This window comes from Elephantulus edwardii, unplaced genomic scaffold, assembly GCF_000299155.1.
Source record: "Elephantulus edwardii isolate Elephantulus edwardi_28Jun2011 unplaced genomic scaffold, EleEdw1.0 scaffold00127, whole genome shotgun sequence".
In the NCBI taxonomy this organism is placed as follows: Eukaryota; Metazoa; Chordata; class Mammalia; order Macroscelidea; family Macroscelididae; genus Elephantulus; species Elephantulus edwardii.
The window spans coordinates 55,120-73,404 of NW_006399877.1; the positions used below are offsets into that span (position 1 = coordinate 55,120).

At 53.3% G+C, this 18,285-nt stretch overlaps 2 protein-coding genes across 2 annotated transcripts in view; one reads left to right on the forward strand and one right to left on the reverse strand.

Annotated features, from left to right (window-relative positions):
• The window catches only part of MTERFD2 (MTERF domain containing 2), a 3,305-nt gene extending 206 nt beyond the window's left edge, over positions 1 to 3,099 (forward strand). The window contains exons 2-4 of the mRNA XM_006893491.1: positions 297 to 795; positions 1,483 to 1,667; positions 2,740 to 3,099. Of these exons, the coding sequence (XP_006893553.1) occupies positions 297 to 795; positions 1,483 to 1,667; positions 2,740 to 3,099 (1,044 nt within the window). The remainder of the gene's footprint in view (positions 1 to 296; positions 796 to 1,482; positions 1,668 to 2,739) is intronic.
• A 5,402-nt stretch (positions 3,100 to 8,501) lies between these two features.
• Positions 8,502 to 18,285, reverse strand: part of SNED1 (sushi, nidogen and EGF-like domains 1) — a 59,514-nt gene continuing 49,730 nt past the window's right edge. The window contains exons 24-29 of the mRNA XM_006893492.1: positions 17,307 to 17,448; positions 17,141 to 17,223; positions 16,048 to 16,146; positions 13,336 to 13,452; positions 12,716 to 12,803; positions 8,502 to 8,589 (exon numbers count right to left, since the gene is read on the reverse strand). Of these exons, the coding sequence (XP_006893554.1) occupies positions 8,502 to 8,589; positions 12,716 to 12,803; positions 13,336 to 13,452; positions 16,048 to 16,146; positions 17,141 to 17,223; positions 17,307 to 17,448 (617 nt within the window). The remainder of the gene's footprint in view (positions 8,590 to 12,715; positions 12,804 to 13,335; positions 13,453 to 16,047; positions 16,147 to 17,140; positions 17,224 to 17,306; positions 17,449 to 18,285) is intronic.

Below are 18,285 nucleotides of genomic sequence, written 5' to 3' on the forward strand. Positions count from 1 at the left end.
CCTGGCGCCGAGACGGGCGGGGGCGCGAGGTCGGAGGGCCGAGCCTCCGGGTCCCGAGCGCTTGGAGCGCGGACGGGAGCCCGCGGGCATTGTGTGCAAGCGGGTTATTTTCCTGGAGTGAATTTTGGGAGTTTGACCCCGTTGCTCGAGTCATCGCTGCGCCGTAACGCCGGTGAACTGCTTCTCGTGGCTCGTTCCGGTCGGGCGGAGGTCTGCAGGGGCTTGTAACTCGTGTGGGTCAGGGCCCGGGACGGCATGCTGGGAGTTGATTCCCTTCTGGGCCTGTGTGTTCCTAGGTCCTTGACTGGCACCGCCTGGCCCTCCTGAGCCGGAACCATCTGGCCCAGCATCTGCTTCCTTTGCGAAGACAGAGACAGACTGCAGCTGCCTGGCTGCATCCACTGACTGCAGCCGCTGGTGAGCGAAGCCATGAGGAGGCATCTGCTGTTGGATCCAGAAAGTACACGCGGTGGCCAGAATGCAGGACAGATGTCCCTCGAGGTCTCCCAGAGAAGCCAAAGAGTCCTGTGAAAGAAGGGGCCGCGGGGCGGGAGGTCGTCACCCGGGCCCTCGTGGACATGGGCTTCAACGATGCCCACATCGGAGAGCTGCTCAGCATACAGCCAGGCCCCAGCCCCCAGCAGCTGCTGGGCATCACCTCGGAGCTGATCCTCTTGGGTGTGAATCCAGAACCTGTGTGCGTGGCCCTGAAGAACAGTCCTGAGCTGCTGAAGCTGCCCATAGAGTGGGTGAAGCGGCGTGCCGGTTACCTGCGGAAGCTGGGCCTCAGTGAAGGTACGAAGGGTGTCAGATCTGGGGGGACGGGGTGTAGTATGCAGGGCTAGGGGTCGTGGTGGGGAGCAGCCAGCGCTGCTGAGGGGAGTGTGTGATGGGGCTCGGGTTGGGAGAAGGAGTGACCTCAGAGGAACCGCCTGCAGGATGTGCTGGGACAGGGAGAGAGAGCTGAGTGACAGCTAATGGACTTGACCAGCTCACTCACTGTGGGGTGTGGCCCTGCTGGTTTCTGTTCTCAGGGATCCTGGTTGCCTTGGATCTCTGGGTGCTCTGGAGAGAGCCGCTGTCCTTCACCAGGGTCTTCAAGGACCGCTCCCCACTTGGATCAGAGTGGCTCCACTATGATTTCTTTTCATTCTTGACTCTTTCTTGTAAGAAGGAGTTGGGGAAGGGGCTTGGAGACCTCACCATTTCAGAGTATCTTTTTAGGCCTTTACCCAGAAGTTAAGCAAAAAACATTGCCTCATTGCCGTGTACCATAAACAAACAAAAATTATGTACCACAGTTGTAAACTCACTATGGGCTTCAGAGAAGAAGCTAAACCCCGAATTCCTAGTGTTTGTTCCTCACACATTCTAACACCACAACCTTGACATGAGGGGATCCTCACCTGGATCTCAAATGTTGGTATAAAGTGGGTTTCTAAGATACCTGGGCTCATGAGTCTTTTTCCTAATACTCTATAGGGAAGCTGAAGCGGGTGCTGCACTGTTGCCCAGAAATTTTCACCATGAGTCAGCGGGACCTGGCCAGCACTGTCCGGGTTCTCCAGGAGAAGTGCCTTTTCACCATACAGCAGGTGACGGAAGTTTTGCACAGGTGTCCCTACATTCTTCAAGAGAGCCCCGCTGACCTGGAGTACAAATTCCAGGTGAGAGGGAACTGACAGGGGCCTTGGGATATGGAAATGCCCACTGAATAGCTGAGTAGCTTTGTGGATGGAGTGAATGGGCTTGTTCACACATTCTGGCCAAGAGGATCTGGCCCCATGTTGTCCACCCCTTTACTGCCAAGCAGACCTAACTGGCAAGCCCCGTTCTCAGAGCCAGGTTGGGACACTGCTAGAAGTTTGAAATGGCTGACACCTTTCTGTCTTTTAGGAGCCTTTTTGGGGTAGTGCATAGTGTATCTGTCTGCCAGCAGAAAGGCCACTGGTCACGTCATGAGAGGAAGCAGGGCAGTTTTCCTGCCTTTGGGCCGTTGCTATGAGTTGGAACCAACTCAAAGACAGTGGGAGCGGGCTCCCCTGCCTTGCGTTTGACCTGTTTGTTTCTACGGCTATTGACGATGGATCCAAATCAAATGAAATTATTGACAACTTCAGTATTTTTAATTTTTGTTTCTATTTTCATTTTTACTTTGTTTTATAACAATAATTCCCAGTTTTAGTTCTGTATTCATTCTTTAGATTTATTTTTTGCTTTAAGTAGATTTAAATGCAGCACAGTTATTTAAGTTTAATGAGGATTATCATGCATCGAAATCCTTCATAAACTGTAATATGCTAGAGAAATGTTCTAATGCGGAAGTACATTCCACTCTCACAGTTTTCCTGTCTTTAGGACCTATTTTGTATGTTTATGGAAATACAGAAGCAGCTAATGTTTTTAGAAGCAGACCTAATATTTTTGGTAACAGTTGTAATAGGCTTTGTCAAATTCCTGGATGCTTTTTGAAGGTTTTTTGTATTCTTTTCCATTTTCATATTTTTTTTTCTTTATTATTTTCTCCCTATCTGGAAAAAAAGGTATTTCTCCCTCCTAGTCCTTTATTTGCCATCACATTTTTTCCACTATGAATTTGAAAATTGCCATTGTGACTATTTTGTTACTGCTAATCAGGCCCTCCTCTCTGATTGCCTGTGGCAGGCTGGGGTTGCAGGGGCTAGGGTGCTGGTCTGTGTGGTTCCTGCCTGGCCTTCATGAAGCCTGTGTCTCTTGCAGTATGCTTATTTCAGGATGGGGATTAAGCACGCAGATGTGGTGAAGACTGGCTTCTTGCAGTACTCTCTCATCAGGATTAAGCAAAGACACATTTACCTGGAGCGCTTGGGACGCTACCAGACCCCTGATAAGAAGGGCCAGACGCAGACCCCTAACCCGTTGCTCAAGGACATCTTCAGAGTCTCTGAAGCCGACTTTCTGGCCAGGACAGCCTGCTCCTCTGCAGAGGAGTTTGAGGTTTTTAAGAAGCTGTTGGCTCGAGAGGAGGAAGAGGGGTGTGAAAGCTACGGGTCTGACCATGACAAGAATATTGGCTTGGATGAATACACAGATGCGGACTTCACAGATGGAGAGCAATGAACTTAAAAGAGCCCAGAGACATTAAAGGATGATTCATTTTACCAAGCTCTTGGGAGCTGCACTAGGGTCTTCTCAAGTTACTGTGCATCTGAAGCCTGGCCTTTTGATGAAAGCGTTGTTCTTAGTCCCGGGAGGCTAACCAGAAAAGGGGCTGTCTTGGTTTTAGCTGCTGTGGGGTGTCTGTGGGCGAGAGACTGACCATCGGTTGTTGGGATCCGGGAGACATGGGAGCTTGAAGTATAGCCTGACTTGTTTTCTCTTGAAACACGTTGAATGGTTATTCCATGACAGTGGGTAGGATGAGGTTCCTGTGGGATCCGAAGCTAGAATCATGAGAAGGCAGTGAGGTTTTAGTACATGACAGCGTTTTATTTTATGAAAATAACGAGCAGGTTTTCTGCAGCAATACTCAGGTTTTTAATCGGGAAGCACCTTCCTACTTCATAAATGTGTTCAGTGCATAGCAGGGTGAAGGGAGTGGGCCAGTGAGAGGACGCTGGCTTTAACTTGGGGGCAGCTGCTGCCGTGACCTGTCGGGCTGTGCTTTTCCTGCGTGCTGCTGGCCCATCGCCTGGTGCTGGCCTCACGGTGCTCCAGGCTGGGGGTTGCTGGCAGGCCCTGAACCTTTGCCCATCAGGTGCTGACAGAACACACTGCAGAGTGCCCGAGGGTCCAGCAGTTGATCCTCTCCTGTCTTGGGGGAGACATTCTGGGAATGACCATCTCATGGTGCTGGCCCTGGATGGAGCCTAAGCTCTGCTCTGCTCACGTGCTTACCATGACACTCCAAGGCTGGGGGTCACCGCAGGAGCTCAGTGGGCATGGAACGAGGCCTGGCTCTTAGGGACCAAAGGAGTCATGTTCTCCAGAACGTTCTAGAGTCTAAAACAAGATGGATGCCGCCGGAAGTGTCAGATACAGTCAGTTTGCCACTGCAGTCCTCTAACAGCTCTGTGGCCCCAGTGCTGGGAAGCCCTGAGGGGACCCTTGGGGCAATTGAAACTTTTGTTTTCATGACTGGAGATGGTGTTGATAGCTTCCCAAGTTGGGGTGCACAGCACACCCCCACAGTGATAACCCCTAGCCGAAACACAGACCGTTCTGAGAGATCTGGAAAAGCCAGGTGAGAGCCATGTCCCCAAAGTTGCAAGACTCTTGTGGCCTCGTGCTGTGTGGATTGTATTTCAAAGTAACTGGTGGGGTTTCCAACAGAGCCCTCCTCTCTGGGTGCAGGACGGCGGCTGCCCTGCAGGTCTTATTTTACCCTGCCAGGTGATGCTGGCCTGAAGCATTTGTGCAGGAGGACCATTCAGCATAAGTCCGGGGGCCGCTCCCCCACTGGGCCTGGGGCTGTGTTTTAGCAGAATCAGCAGAGGGGCTGCAGAAGGCTGGCTGTCACAGGAGACAGTACCGCCGCAGGGAGGAGTCTGTCTACACCTGGGACAGCCATGTGGAGCAAGGGAAGTTAGGCCCTGCTGTTCACGTGGGCGTGGGCAGACATTTGGCAGTGTTTTCGTGCCCTGCCTCTGGGCGTCTGAGTGATCAATAAGCTGCTCTCCTGTCCAGTGAAGGGTCAGCGTCACATGTTGCATCTGTGCTCGATCCAGCCATCAGCTCCTCTGAGTTTAGAATGACCTGTGGTTTTCTCAGTTATCCATCTTGTTGTGAAAGTAAATCCTGACTGGTAATTTTTTTTTTAACACGTTGCTGCAAATGATGGCAAAATGTGTGTCTAAGCATGGTCATCAATTTAAAAGTGTGCGGCAACGTGTTAACTGATAAATTTTGACTGTAACTTCCTTGAGAAATTCTAGGCGGCCTATGAACATTTTCAGAGAAATGAGAGATTTAAGGATGAGTCCTGTAGGATCAGGTCTTTTTACAGGCATCTCTCTCTAAACTGCCAAGCTGGGTTGCAGCACAAAGCTCGTCACGGCACAAAGCTCAGGGCACCAGACTGGATGGCAGCCAAGGGCTCAAGGTCATGGACATGGTGTGGGTGCTCAGGACTTTTCCAGTGACTTCACTTGCTCTCACATTTGCTGGCCATGCTCTGGGCTGCGTATGCAGCAGTTGGCCCAGCACGCAGAGGTTCATGTAGGCACTTTCTCACTTGCTGAGGCCAGAGCCTGCAGTCTTTGGATGGGTGGAGATTTCTACATAACAGTAGACTTAGAATAACTGTTCACTTTTCTGACAGTGACAAATTGCATAATTCACAGACATGTGCCCCCAAATTTAATATGAATAAAAAAGCTAAAATAGACTCTTAACAGAACGCTTGCCAACATCTGTGTAAACGGAGAACAGCCTTCCTGTGGCCGTGGGGTGAGCCTGGCAGGTGCAGGTGCTCAGGCACTCGGCTTCCAGCTGGGGTCAGTGGTCAGACTCGCGTGACACCAGCCGGGCAGTTGCTTCCAGAGAGCGGGCAGCTGTGGAGAGGTGGGCCGGTGCAGGTACTGTTTGTAAGGAGGGATGCTGTGAAGAGAGGGTCCACTGCGTGACAGCCTCGTTAGTAGTGGTGTGGGCTCTGAGCACGCGAGTGTCCCCTCGCCCACCTCCCTCTGGGTTGGAGGCCTGGCCGGGAGAGCCGCTGTGCCAGCTCCCCTTTCCCAGCAGGGTGTGGACAGCATGCCCCTGAGTTCACAGAACTGGCACTTTGGTGTCTGGGCACCCGTTGCCTCTTCAGAGAGACAGGCCTTTATTATCTCGCAGAGCAGGAGGTCATCAAACGAGCCTGTGGGTTGTGTCTAGCCTGCTGCATGCTTTTGAACAGGAAGTTTAATTAGAACCAACCCCATCTAGTTGATCCCACGAGCTCTGTAGCTGCATCTGTGCTAGTGGCAATAGAAAGATTCAATCTGCTGACCCTGCCTCAGACCAAGTCTGGACTCCACAGCATCTTTCAGAGTTTGCTGGTGCGTAGAGTGGGCCCTTTGCATCAGTACTTGCAGGTAGACAGGTAAGGGACCACCTGCGTCCCTTGGCAGTGCCAGTTCCAACTGGGGAGCTGGTGGGCTTTCCTCCCAGCTCTCAATGCTAGATCTAGGGCCTGGCGCTGCTCTCTGTGGTCGGAGCCGGTTTCTGAGAAGGACAGTGCCTGGCCCACCTGATGTCCTTGGGGCTGACAGGTGTGCTATATCACCTCCAGTCACAGCAGGGGCTGCTCCTTTCATGCTGGGCTGCTTCAGAGGTCGTGGTCCTTCTGTGGTGCCTGGCTCACCCAGTTCAGTCTCTGCTGTGAGTTGGGTCCCCAGTACTCCTGCTGACCGAGCCAGAAGAAGCACTGGCTGTTGGAATCCACCCACAGAAGTCTCCTCACATGCAGTTTACAGCCTGGGACAGCTGCTGCAGGCAGTAGGAGTTGACAGCATGTCTCTTGGTATGGTCCTGGGGGTGTGGTCCCAGAGGGTGGGATAGCCCCTGAGAGCCTGGTTCTGGCTGTACTTCCTAAAAGGTATGGAACTTGACCCTAAGGGTGTGATTCCAGGGGGCTTGGTTCTGGAGGGCATGTTTTTGAGCAGGGCATGACTTTGGGTTGTGGTTCACAGGGGATGTCTGATACCAAGTGTGTGACTTGCAGAGGGATCTGCCTCCCAGAAGATGTCTTGGGGTGTGGCTTTCCCTGAGGGTGTGTCCCTGGGGTCTGGGGTCCCAGGGGTGTGACTGGCAGGAACATGACCCCTGAGGGCATTCTTAGGGGTGGGTTTGGAGGCCCCTGAGAGGTGGGCCCGGGGCCTCTTCCCTCCAGCCAAGTATTTGGCTCTGAGGGTGTTTCCGTCCAGTTTTTAGACTGCATCTTCCTAAGGTTTTAAAAACCTGAAGTTGGCGGTAGATCTTTCAGAGAAAAAAACAAATAGGGTTTGATGAGAACAGAGTCCACCTACTCTCTAAGCTGCTCCAGAGATCATGTCTCCCTTGGGTTTGTAAGGCCATTGTGTCCCATAGGAGAGTTGAGGTGCACGGGGTGGGGTGGGGGGGGCAATCTGGTGTATCCTCGCTGTGCTCAGCGTCTGCCTGGCAGTTTCCCTGCTGGTGTGGAATTAACAGGCGCTTGGCAAGAACTTGGATTGGTTTTGTAAATACACTATCTTTGCAGACGACTTACAGGACATAGATATGGCCCAAATCCAAGTTCTGTAGTAGTCAGGAGACAGGGAGAGGGAGGAAGGCCCTGGCGAGATGCACTGGCCCCGGAACTGCAGCGGGTCGAGTGCAGGGCCAACAGAGGACGGCTGGGGTGGGGAACACTTTGTCCTGGGGCGCTTGGCCTCGCTGTGGGTCAGGACAGCTTGCTGGCCTCTGACACCATCCTGACAGGACGCTGCGTGAAACTCAGCGGGCAGGGACGCGAAGGGTAAGCCTTAGTTGAGGGGGCCTAACTGAGGCTGTGGAATAGGATACTCCCTATCCGGTCCCAGGAGCTCTTGTCCCCTGGGGGTGTGCTTCCATCCCAGCTGTACTGGCTTGTCCTCTGGAGGACTGAGGTGGCATTTTCTCACCGACCTTGAGATCTAGTGGGGAATGTGGACCTTTTGGCCTGGGAGAATGGGCCGGCATCCACGGAGCTCTCCCTACCCAGCAGCAAAAGAGGCCACTGCCCTCTGTGACCAGACATGCTGCCCACAGATAGTCCTGGCTGCAGCTCTCCATGGTGGCCGGGCAAACGTACCTTAGCATTTCAGTGTTTCCTGAAACAATCGGAGACAGGCGACTCAGTGAAAGGAAACAGTGCTCCAGTGCTGCCTGCCTGTTCTTGAGCTCAGCTCGGGGGATCCCCTGAGCAGAGACCTAGAGCTCAGTGCCCCCCACCCCCCAGCTATGAGGTGGGCACTGTGACTGGATCTAGATTCCACTGAACTGAAGAAGGACATGGAATGGGGGGAGCAGGAGGGCAGCATCCTGTGCTGACCACACTCCCAGGTCACGCAGAGCCAAGCGTGCATGCCACATGTCAGAGCATGTCGGATGGAAATATGCTGTGACTGGCAGCTATGTCACATGTAAGCAGTGATGTCTCAGGCACTCTCTCAGTGAAACCCCCATCAGTACTCATTCTCAGGACCACCTTGAACCCCTGGGGAAAGAACCTGGGTGTGAGGGAAGTAAGCAGAGATTTCCTTTGCCTGTAGCTGTCCGCTTGGCTGTCAGTAAGCCAGTCTCTCCAGCTCTCGGCCTGTGTGCTGGTGGAAACCTGTACCCAGTGACTCCAAGCACCCACCATGCACTGTACCCCCCACATGCACACACACGCGCACACGCACACATGTACACATGACGTGTCTGGGTAGGCAGGTGGCTCAGCAGAGTCCCCAGGCCTGTCGGCTGCGTTCCCAGGCCACCCTTGCCCCGTAACCCAGTAGACTGCATGCAGGCCTAGCACCGGCTTCCTCCTGGGGGTGTCACCTGTTTGGGGTCTTGGTGGTGCTGGTCCTCTCACAGCTCTCTTTGAAGCACACGTCTTGGTGAACCTTGTACACTCTTTTATACCTGTTGTCATAAGAAAGCTGTGAAGAACCAGAACTGCGAACAGTGTGTTGCCAAGCAGATCCACCCGAGCACTGGGAGCCCAAAGATAAATGGGAAAGTGTTTACAAGAAAGGCTGTAATTTTCTAAATAAAATGTTATCTGTGGGTTTATCAAAACCTTCAATGTCAAGGTCTATCACTTATGAAAAAGTTTGCTGAGTTTTAAAAGCCCATTACCACTGAGTTGATTGACTTAGTGATCCTACAGGATGGACAGAACTGGCCCACGGCCGCCCCAGGGCCTCCTTTCAAGGCCAGCTCGGGACCCTCCCTGAAGCGGACTGTGGAGCCCACTGCCTCAGCTTTTCTGGCAAAGCCAGGGCTCTAACTGCTCACCTTTTGATGTGTAGCCATGTGCTTTTAACCACTGTGCTGGGTCTTCACTGAGGTACACCTCATTTAAAACAAGCCACTCATTAAGTGTGCATTTTTTCCCCCCTTTCTCTTTTCTTGTTGTGTACCGTTGAATTGGATCCAACTGACACAGGAAGAGATTGCTGCTTTTTCTCCAGCGGAGCATCTGGTGGATTCGAATCTCATGCCTTCAGGATTGCAGTGCAGCTTCTTGCCACTAGAGCTCACTCTAAGTGTACATTTTGGTGAAGTTTTTTTTAAAAAAAATGTCCAAAGATGAATGTGACATTTAATGACTTGTTTGATTTGAGGGATGCCGCCCAGCCCTGACTCCATTGGGAAGGCACCTCTTTTATGGGTCGCTCCAAGAGAAGCTTGAGAGGCCAGGGGATGTGGGCTTTGGCTGTGAGTGCTGTGGAGCTGTGGGACGCAGGGCCTGACTGGAGCCCTGCCTCTTCTGTTTACTAAGTACTTTGAGAAATCTGCTTGGAATGGATTAAACGTCAGTTTTCATGTAGAATCAAAATTAAGTTTGTAAATGATTAGGAATGAGAAAACATTTTGACCATTGTAAAAATTTTCAAATGTAGGGGGTGGGGTGGGCGGGGAGAAAAGTGCAACAATGAATGAATGGAATTCCAAAATCGCTGTAGATGTTCATTGAAATGAAAAAAAAAAATTTCAAATGTGAGAGCTATTTAAACTAGAAATCTAGAGTGTTTGAAGGGCAAACTTCCATGCTAAGTCTGTAAATCCTTATAATTTAAAGCCTTTCATAAAACTTCATTTTCAACCATGAGGGAATAAGAGGAACTGGAATCAACCTCCCAAAGTGAAAAATGAGAATTGGGCTGAGGTGAGCTCTGTGGTCCTCTGACCCTCAGGAGGGAAAGGGAACAAAGGGGACCCTGCGATGCCCGGGGATTGGCACTGTGCACAGCATTGCCTAGAGGGGAAAGTCAAGCAGCTGTCCCATTAAGTTGAGCAGACTGATAAGGATGGAGAGAAGAAGGCAGCAGGAACTGGAGAGTGTACAGGAGAGGAGTGGGCATGAACGCGACCACCTGCAGGGTCTACAGGCCCCTTGGACTGGGTTGGCTGTTGCGACCTGTGGGAGAAGCACTGCTGAGGGTCTGCGAGCTGCACAATTCCGAGTCAGAAAAGAGGTCTTTTGTGTGTAACAAGGCGTTTGGTAGGAACTTGAGAGGTCAGATCTTGGATGTAGAGAGAATTTGACACACTTGGGCCAATTGCTGTAGTCCCTGTGTCACTCTGTCTTGCTGAGGGTCTTCCTCTCTTGCTGATGCTGCACCTTTCCAAACTTGATGTCCCTTTCCAAGCAATAGCCTCTCCTAACAACGTGCACAAAGTATGTGAGGCCAGACTTCCCCGTCTTTGCCTCTACTTTCTCCAAGACAGACCTGTTTGATCTTCTGCAGTCTTTGTGGCCCACTGTATCCAGAACTCTTCTCTTAACACAACTCAAACCATTAATACTTCCTTCCTTCATTGTCCAGCTCACAGAGGCAGATGCGTAGCAGGTGATTGAAAAGAACATGGCCTGAATCAGGTGCATCTTAGTCTTTAAATTGACATCATTGCTCTTCAGCATTTTGGCAGGGTCCCTGATTGCAGGCAGACTTGTCCAGTGCAATACATCTCCTGATCTCCTTAATGCTGATTACCAAGGATGTTAACTGTGGATCCAAACAAGTTGAAATCTTTGACAATTTTCTATTTTCTCCATCTGTCATGTAATAGCTCAGTGGTGAGGAATTTTATCTTCTTGATGTTGAGGTGTAAATCCATACTGAAGGCTGTAGTCCTTGATTCTCTGCAGCAAGTGCTTCAAGTTTTCCTTACTTTGAGCAAGCAAGGTTGTGTCATCCTGCATAACGCAGGTTGTTGATGAGTCTTTCTATACTAGGACAACAGTGGTAGGGAAATGGGATGCTATCAAACAACTAATGCAGGTGGCAGAAGGAGAACAAAGGAGTCGGGATGGAGGGGACTAGTAGAGAATAAGCACCATGGTGGTAGGTACAGCCCAGCGCATCAGTGCTTACATCAGAGGTGAAAGATCTGAGCACTTTAAGAAAGGACAGAGATTGTCAGGATAGAAGGCAAAGTTCAAGGAGATAGTAAATACAAGAAGCTTGCTTTAAAGGTGCAGAGGAGGTGAACGGATGGCAACCTTGAGGTCTGTGATAGACCGCCCTCGTCAGCTAGCAGGTGGGTGTTTAACACACATGGCAGGCACCTGTGTAGCCAGCTCAGCTGGACGGTGTGTGCACTGTGGACTCCACTAGCAGTCCCCAGAATCCGGGTCCAGATGCTATGGAACACACACCAGATCCCAGTGTGAACCCGTTCCTCCGAGGCTTTGTGCTACAACCTAAACCTAGCTTCAAGTCCAAGTGCACGTCCAGCACTCCCCTACTGTCTGAGTGCAGCTGAGGGGTCTTCCAAACAGCTGGTGTCCTTACGAGGTCGCCTGGCCTCACGTGCTTCTCACTCCAACCCCTGCAAGGCTGCTTGGCCACAGAGCTTCATCCCGTCCTCAGATGGCCCCACCCCCATCCTCAGATGTCACAGCTCGGCCACAGAGCCCCGTCCCATCCTCAGATGTCACTCTGGTCAATCACAGTGCCCCTTGTCCTTCTTTAATTGTACCATAGAGGCACTGTCTCAGGATCTACCGTGATCATCTACCTGGAATGCTTTCCCCTCAGGTTCCCCAACTCGTCCAAGCTGCTTTCACCTTTTTGGTGCTATGGGAATAAAGTATTTGGTTGCCAACTGAAGACTACTGTTTTGAACCCACTGGCCCCTCCTCAGGAGGGAAATGAAGCCATCTGCTCTGCAGGCAGCAGCTCTCTGCCCCACAGGGTCACTGTGAGTGAGAACTGACTAGCAGTGACTTTGCCCTGGTTCCTGCTGAGTGCTGCAGCCTGCCCCTCCTGGGGCCCCATTCACCTCTTTCCTCGTCAGTACCATCACCTAAAGACAGTGTCAAGTGCACACAGTGTGCAGAACGGGTCCCTGCTGTGGAATGCAAGGTCTTGAGGGCAAGACCTTTGCTTTCATCCCTTGGTGTCCCTGTCACAGACCCCAGTGCTGCAGTTAATCCAAAGGTGGGTGGCATACGCCCTGCCAGCTACTTCAGAAGCAGCAGTCTGCACCTCAGTGACTTCCAGCCTTGGGAAAAGACCCTAAGGGACAAGCCTGCCCTGCCCTGTGGGGTCACTGAGTGGACACTAATTCAACAGCGGTATCTGCTAGTGCTCAAGTGTCTAGAACTGTGCCTGGAATTCAGGTGCACAGGTTGTGACCTGCAGACTCACAGAGCACTAATAAAGTGGGACCTCGGAAAGACCTCCCCCACTGCAGCCCTCTCCAGATGGGGAAGCAGTGGGGAGTGTGGGCCCTGGCCCCGGGGACTCTGGGGCACGAGGAATCTGCAGTTGCCATGACAGGCATTTCCTTCCTCAGGACGCCCTCAAGAGGGACCTGAGATGCTGGACCATGGGGTGTGGACAAGGGAGGCTCTGAGTTCAGAGCCGGGGCCCAGCCTCTAGGCATCCGCGCTAAACTGCATCTCATTATGCTCACCTGTTGTGGAGGTAACAGATGGCCTTTTTCAAGCCACCCTTCCTGCTTGGGAGCCTGTGAGATGTGGGTAAATGTTAAGCCAAAAGTACAATATGATTAAGGCCACGAGAGACCAACTTACACATGGTGACAGACGCCACCTTCCCAGACTGGTACGGACTTGGTCTCGGAGAACAGGCGTGTACAGGGTTGGGGCGTCTTAGTGCAGGCTGCAGTGTGAACAGGGAGGAACCACTGCTCAGAACGAGCCCCGCCAGGCCCGAGCCCGTGCCTGCCGCCCACTGCTCACTCCCTGCGGCTGCCCTGGCCCTTTGGCCGAGGGTCAGCTGTGTTCAGCCCTCTGTCCCTGTGGCCTCTTGCTGTGTCCTGCCCCTTCTTGGACCTGAGCCCACAGGTGATCTCCCTGAAGCATGCCCACCCTCCTCTCCTAACTCCTCCCAGTGCCCCCAGGCCCTGGACCTGTGTCACCCCATCTGTCCCTGGATTCCCCATGTCCTTGAGCTGAGGCCTTGGGATTCATGTATACTTTCTGGCTCTAGGGCTCTGAGAAGCCCAGCTTGTCCAGCCCAAAAGTGAGGAAGCTCCTTGGCGAGCCCGCCTGGGCCCAATCCTGAGCCAGTGTTGGTGGAGCCTGGGTTCAGAGGCCTGGTGGTGGGTGCAGAGATGCCCACCTGGGGGACAGGGCCTGGTGGTGGGTGTGGAGATGCTGCCCAGGGGCCTGAGGGCCTGGTCCACACTCACCAAGCTCGCAGTGCTGGCCTTTGAAGCCTGGGCTACAGGTACAGGTGTGGGTGTTGGCACCCTCCACGCAGGTGCCCCCATTCTGACAGGGGTTTTTCAAGCAGTCCCTGGAACCATCTGCAACACAGCCAAGAGGCTCCATCAGGCGAGGGTGCTGGCCCTCCGCAAGCCTTCAGAGAAGGGGTCTGGCAGGCACCTTCTCTCCTGTGCTCACGTCACAGGGTCAGAGCATGCTGGTCTTGACCTCATGACAGTTGAGGAGGGTGGAGAGTGAGCAGAGATGACAGAGCTCCTGGAGAGAGGATGGTGTGAAAGGAGAGTGGGCGGAGTAGGGTAGCAAGTGAGAGGAGAGTGGCTGGAGCATGGATGGGCAGAAGAAGCAGTTTTCAGATGCTTAGCCTCTGCCCCTCCTGTCGCTCAGATGCTGGATAATGCTGTGGTCACCTTAGGAGACCCAGCTGGCCCCAGCTGCTTCCACTAGGAGAGTCATAATTCCCAGAGAACCCTGTCGTCTTCCCCACCCCCACACCACCTGCCTTCAGGGCGGGCAGCCTCCCTCTGTGGGGCCTGCTGGCCACCTAAGGAAGTCCTGACCTGAGTCCCCAGGGTCACTGTTCTTCCCACAATGCAGTGAAGGGCAGAAGGGACCAGTGGGGAACAATTAATCCCCCAAAAATGCTCTGGCTTGCTTCTGGTTTCAATACAAGACTTGTTTGAAGTCTCAAAAAAATCCAGAGAACTACAGTGAGGGGTGTGTGTGTGTGTGTGTGTGTGTGTGTGTGTGTGTGTGTGTATGTGTGTGTGTGTACACAGACGTGCATTCCAGTGCCTTACCACAGATGATATTCCAGAAGGCACACTTACTACCTCGTCCTCCACACAAGGTACTGCACCTACACACAGCCCACTCTTCGTTGGGCCCCACAAGCTGGGGGGGGGGGCTATGACTGCAGGCCAGCCCCTCAAGGCAGCGAGTGTCCCTCTCAGCTGTCCATTGTCTTCTACCACTCCACCTGCTGCCCTTGGGCCACCCTCATGTGGTCACTGGGATCGGGACTTTAAAGCACTTTTATTAGTAAAGACCAAGATTCCCTTCCCCACTAGCTGTCAGCACAATTTAATATACAATGTAATACCCACTAAGAAAACAAAGCCAAGCCAAGTAACGTGATAACAAAATGGGCAGAGAGCTGGAGTCAGTAACAAGGAAAGAACTCAGCTGGCATTTATCAAGTAAGAGAACTAAAACCCAAACACAAGTGTTGAGTTGTCCCACTGAGAGATGTGCTGGGCAAAATCCTGAATGGACCAGGAAGCATCAAAAGAGGATGAACAGAATTCACAGAGTCACTGTGCCGAAAAGTACCGATCAACTCTGAAATAATTTCAGGAAGCAGCATATGATTAAGAGTCCATGGTAGATGGAGAAAAGATTGAAATTGTCATCAGTTTTATCTTAGTTGGATCTACAATCGACATCCTTGGAACCAGCAGCCAAGAAATCAAAAGACATGTTGTATCATGAAAGTCAGCTGTCAGGGATCTCTCCGAAGTACTGAGGAGCAATGATGTCAGTTTAAAAATGTAAGGTGCGCCTGATTCAGGACATGGTTATTTCAGTCACTTGCTATGCGTCTGAGAGTTAGATAGTGAATAAGGATGACAGAAGAATTGATGCCTTTGAGCTGTGCTGGAGAAGAGCACTGAACATCCCATGGACTGCCAAAAGAACAACCAGGGTGAAGGAAATGGGAAAGCTCCTGTGTGGAATAATAAATAACAACAACAACAACAATGTCTTAAAGTAAGTGCAGCCAGAGTGCTCCTTGGGGGCAAGGATGGTGAAGCTTCATTTCACGTCTTGGACATGTTACTAGGAGAGTTTTATTCCTTAGGGACATCATGTTGGAGGGTTAGCAAAAGAGAGGGAGACCCTCAACAAGATGGATTGACACAACCAATGACAGCAGCAGTGAGCTGTGTCACAGATGATGAGGATGGGACAGGGTTCAGCACCCAACAACAAGAAAACGCCTCCCACTGACCCCACGAGAGAGGGTTTCTGAGACTGTCGCCTTGGATGCCAACTGCCAGAGCTGTCTGCCACGGAGCACTAGTGCGCTACCAGCCTCACCGATGCAGACCCCTGTGCCACCGAGCACTCCTACATAGCACTCCTGTTAGTGACAGGCCTGCTGGCATCACATGTTAGGCATTGCACTGGTAGCCAAAGGGTAGGCGGTTTGAGGCTCTCAGCTGCTCTGTAGGAAGTCGGGCTCTCTTCTGTGAGCTCCCAGCTGAGGCCAGTGGACGGTCACATGTGGCGGCATCTCCTTGAAAGCAGTGGGCTGACCATCACCAGGACCTGTAGTCATGGTCAGTCTTCCTGCTCACTCAGGTGGGCGTCTTACACGTACTCTAGTCTTAGCGGGGTTCACACCACAGGGCCCCGTGTCTACCACATGTCCCTCCCGACTAGAGGCAGAGCTCATGGTTTCTCACAGCAGCCGTATATCCTCTACCCCCAGGAGGCTCCTTCTGGCCTCGGCAGTCTCGATGTGGGACTGACCCTGTCCAGGCCCCACAGCCTCCTTTCTGGGGGTGGGGGGAGGATGTCTGGTTCTGCTGTGTATTGGCTGGGAAGTCTCCCCTGATCCCACTTCAACTTACGCTCGCTGTCTGTGCCGTCAGGCTGGCTGTCCAGGCTGCCACGCTCACTGTCCTTGTCGCCTTGCTCAGACAGCTGCAGGGCCAGGCTGATGGGCTCTGGGACCTCCACTGGATTCTCCAGCTGAGCCAAGGCTGTGGGTTCTAGGACAGCCAGGCCTTGAAGGGTCACTGGGGGTCTTGTATGCTGTTTCTGCTTCGGGGCCCAGGGCACCTGGCCATCACAGTCCAGCCTGTGACTGCCTACCTCTATTGACCCACTGTCCCTCCAACTCTAGGCCACCGATGCTGCAGGTCTGTCCCACTGCCTGCCTTGTGGACCAGTGCTACCTCCCTCCCAGCTCTCCTCCCTCCCACCTGCCCACCTGGCCATGCCCTGCCTGGTGCCCTGACCACACGCTCTCCATTCAGTCTGCTCCTGGGCCTCTCTTCCCACCACCCAGTCACCCCTCTGCTCAGCTGGTCAGTAGGGCTGGGGTGTCTGCTCATGCTTTGGTGTTCCTTGCATTCTCATTACTTGGACTGACCCCTTACACAGTGGACCTCATGTCTCAGACTGCAGGAGGGAAGGGTGGTTGGGCCTCAACTCCACACCCCCAGCACCAGGTATGACAGCCCTGGGCCCTTCACTTGAGCAACACAGAGAGGCTCTCTGCACCTTTCACCCTCTGCTGCCCAGTGATCTCTGACCCCTTGGCTGCTCAGGCAAAGCTGACCATAGTGCTTGGCCTGCATCCCCTAGCATGCCTGCCAGCATCTGGTGCTTCACGTACCTCCCTGGGATGCATCACCTCCCACCCCGAGTAGCCTGCGCTTCACTTCCAGTTCACACTGTGCAGAGACCCCTGATGTGTCCTCTTCAGGACTGGCCTGTGCTTTCCCCTCCAGTTAACACAGGGCAGGGGCCCCTCATGTGTCCCCCCCCCCAGGGTGGCCTGTGCTTCAACCACCATTTCACACAGGGCAGGGGCCCCCAGTGTGTCCCCCTCTTTGGGAGTGGCCAGTGCCGGCCCCCAGGCAACAGCGAGCTCAGCCTCGCCCCCTGTGAGGCTCAGTCCTGTGTGTCTGTCCACACTGGCCTGGGAGCAGAGGTCAGGTCCTCACTGAGGAGAGCTCTGTGGGAGGTGGGGAAACTCACCGGTCCTCATGGTCACTGGCTTGCTGGACAGGCTGCCAAAACTGGCACTCACACGTTGTCTGCCGTCCACCACCTCTGAGAATCTGTGGGAAGAAGCTGGACATCCTGACCACTGTCTGGAGTGACAGCCTGGCCCAGGGGCCCTGGGTGGGTAGCTGGCCTGTACCTGGAGGGCTGGGTTGGTGTTTCGGGGGCACTCCGGTCACTGAGCAGGCGTAGCTCGGGCAGGCGAGCTGGAGGAGGCCTGTTTCTGAGGATACGGGGGTGTCCGCCCTGGCGCCAATGTCTGTCACTGTTGTCCCGCTGGGCTGCTAGTGGCAAGAGGGACATGGCTGTGGGGCTCTGTCCCCTTACATACCATGTAGGTACCAAGTATACAAGTGGTGTGGCAGGGAAGCTGCAGCTTCTGGGGGAGCCCTGAGGTCACCCTACCTTATCCTGACCTCATCTCTGGCCTCTGTGCTATTGGTTGAGGACTGAGTCTGGTGCAGTGATGGCCTTCCAGGCTAAGGTTCTCAGAGGGACATGTAACCCTCAGCATGCACACTCAGCTTGGGCCCTTCCCCCTGGGTACCCCACATTCACACCTTGTTCTGCTACTTGGCTCCCTGGAGCTGTCCACTGGGCTTAGCGGGAAGCTAACCAACAGCTCTGAGCATAATGCACAGGACCCATGGGGGTGGACTTGGAGGAGGGACAGGGGATGGAGGGTGTCTTGGGCCCCTCATGCCCCCTGAGGGACCCCCCCAGACCCTGTACTTGACTCATGCAGGCCTGTTCATGGCCACCTGTCCAGGTGGGACATGACTCTAAGTTCAGTGTGGCCTGGCTCTGCATTCCCAGCAGCTTCCCCTCCCCTGATACGCTCTTGCACCCTACTCCTCACAAGTGTTGCACGTACAGGTGAGAAATGCAGGCATGGGAACTTGACCCCTGCACTCTAGCAGTTGCTCCCAGGTCCCTCCCCCTTCCTTCAGAGGCACCTCGTGTACAGGTGATAATGGACAGAGGATGATGGACAGGTGATAGTGGACAGGTGATGGACAAGTGATGGAAAGGTGATAGTAGACAGGTGGTGATGGGCAGGTGATGATGGAAAGGTGATGGTGGACAGGTGATAGTGGACAGGTGATGGTGGACAGGTG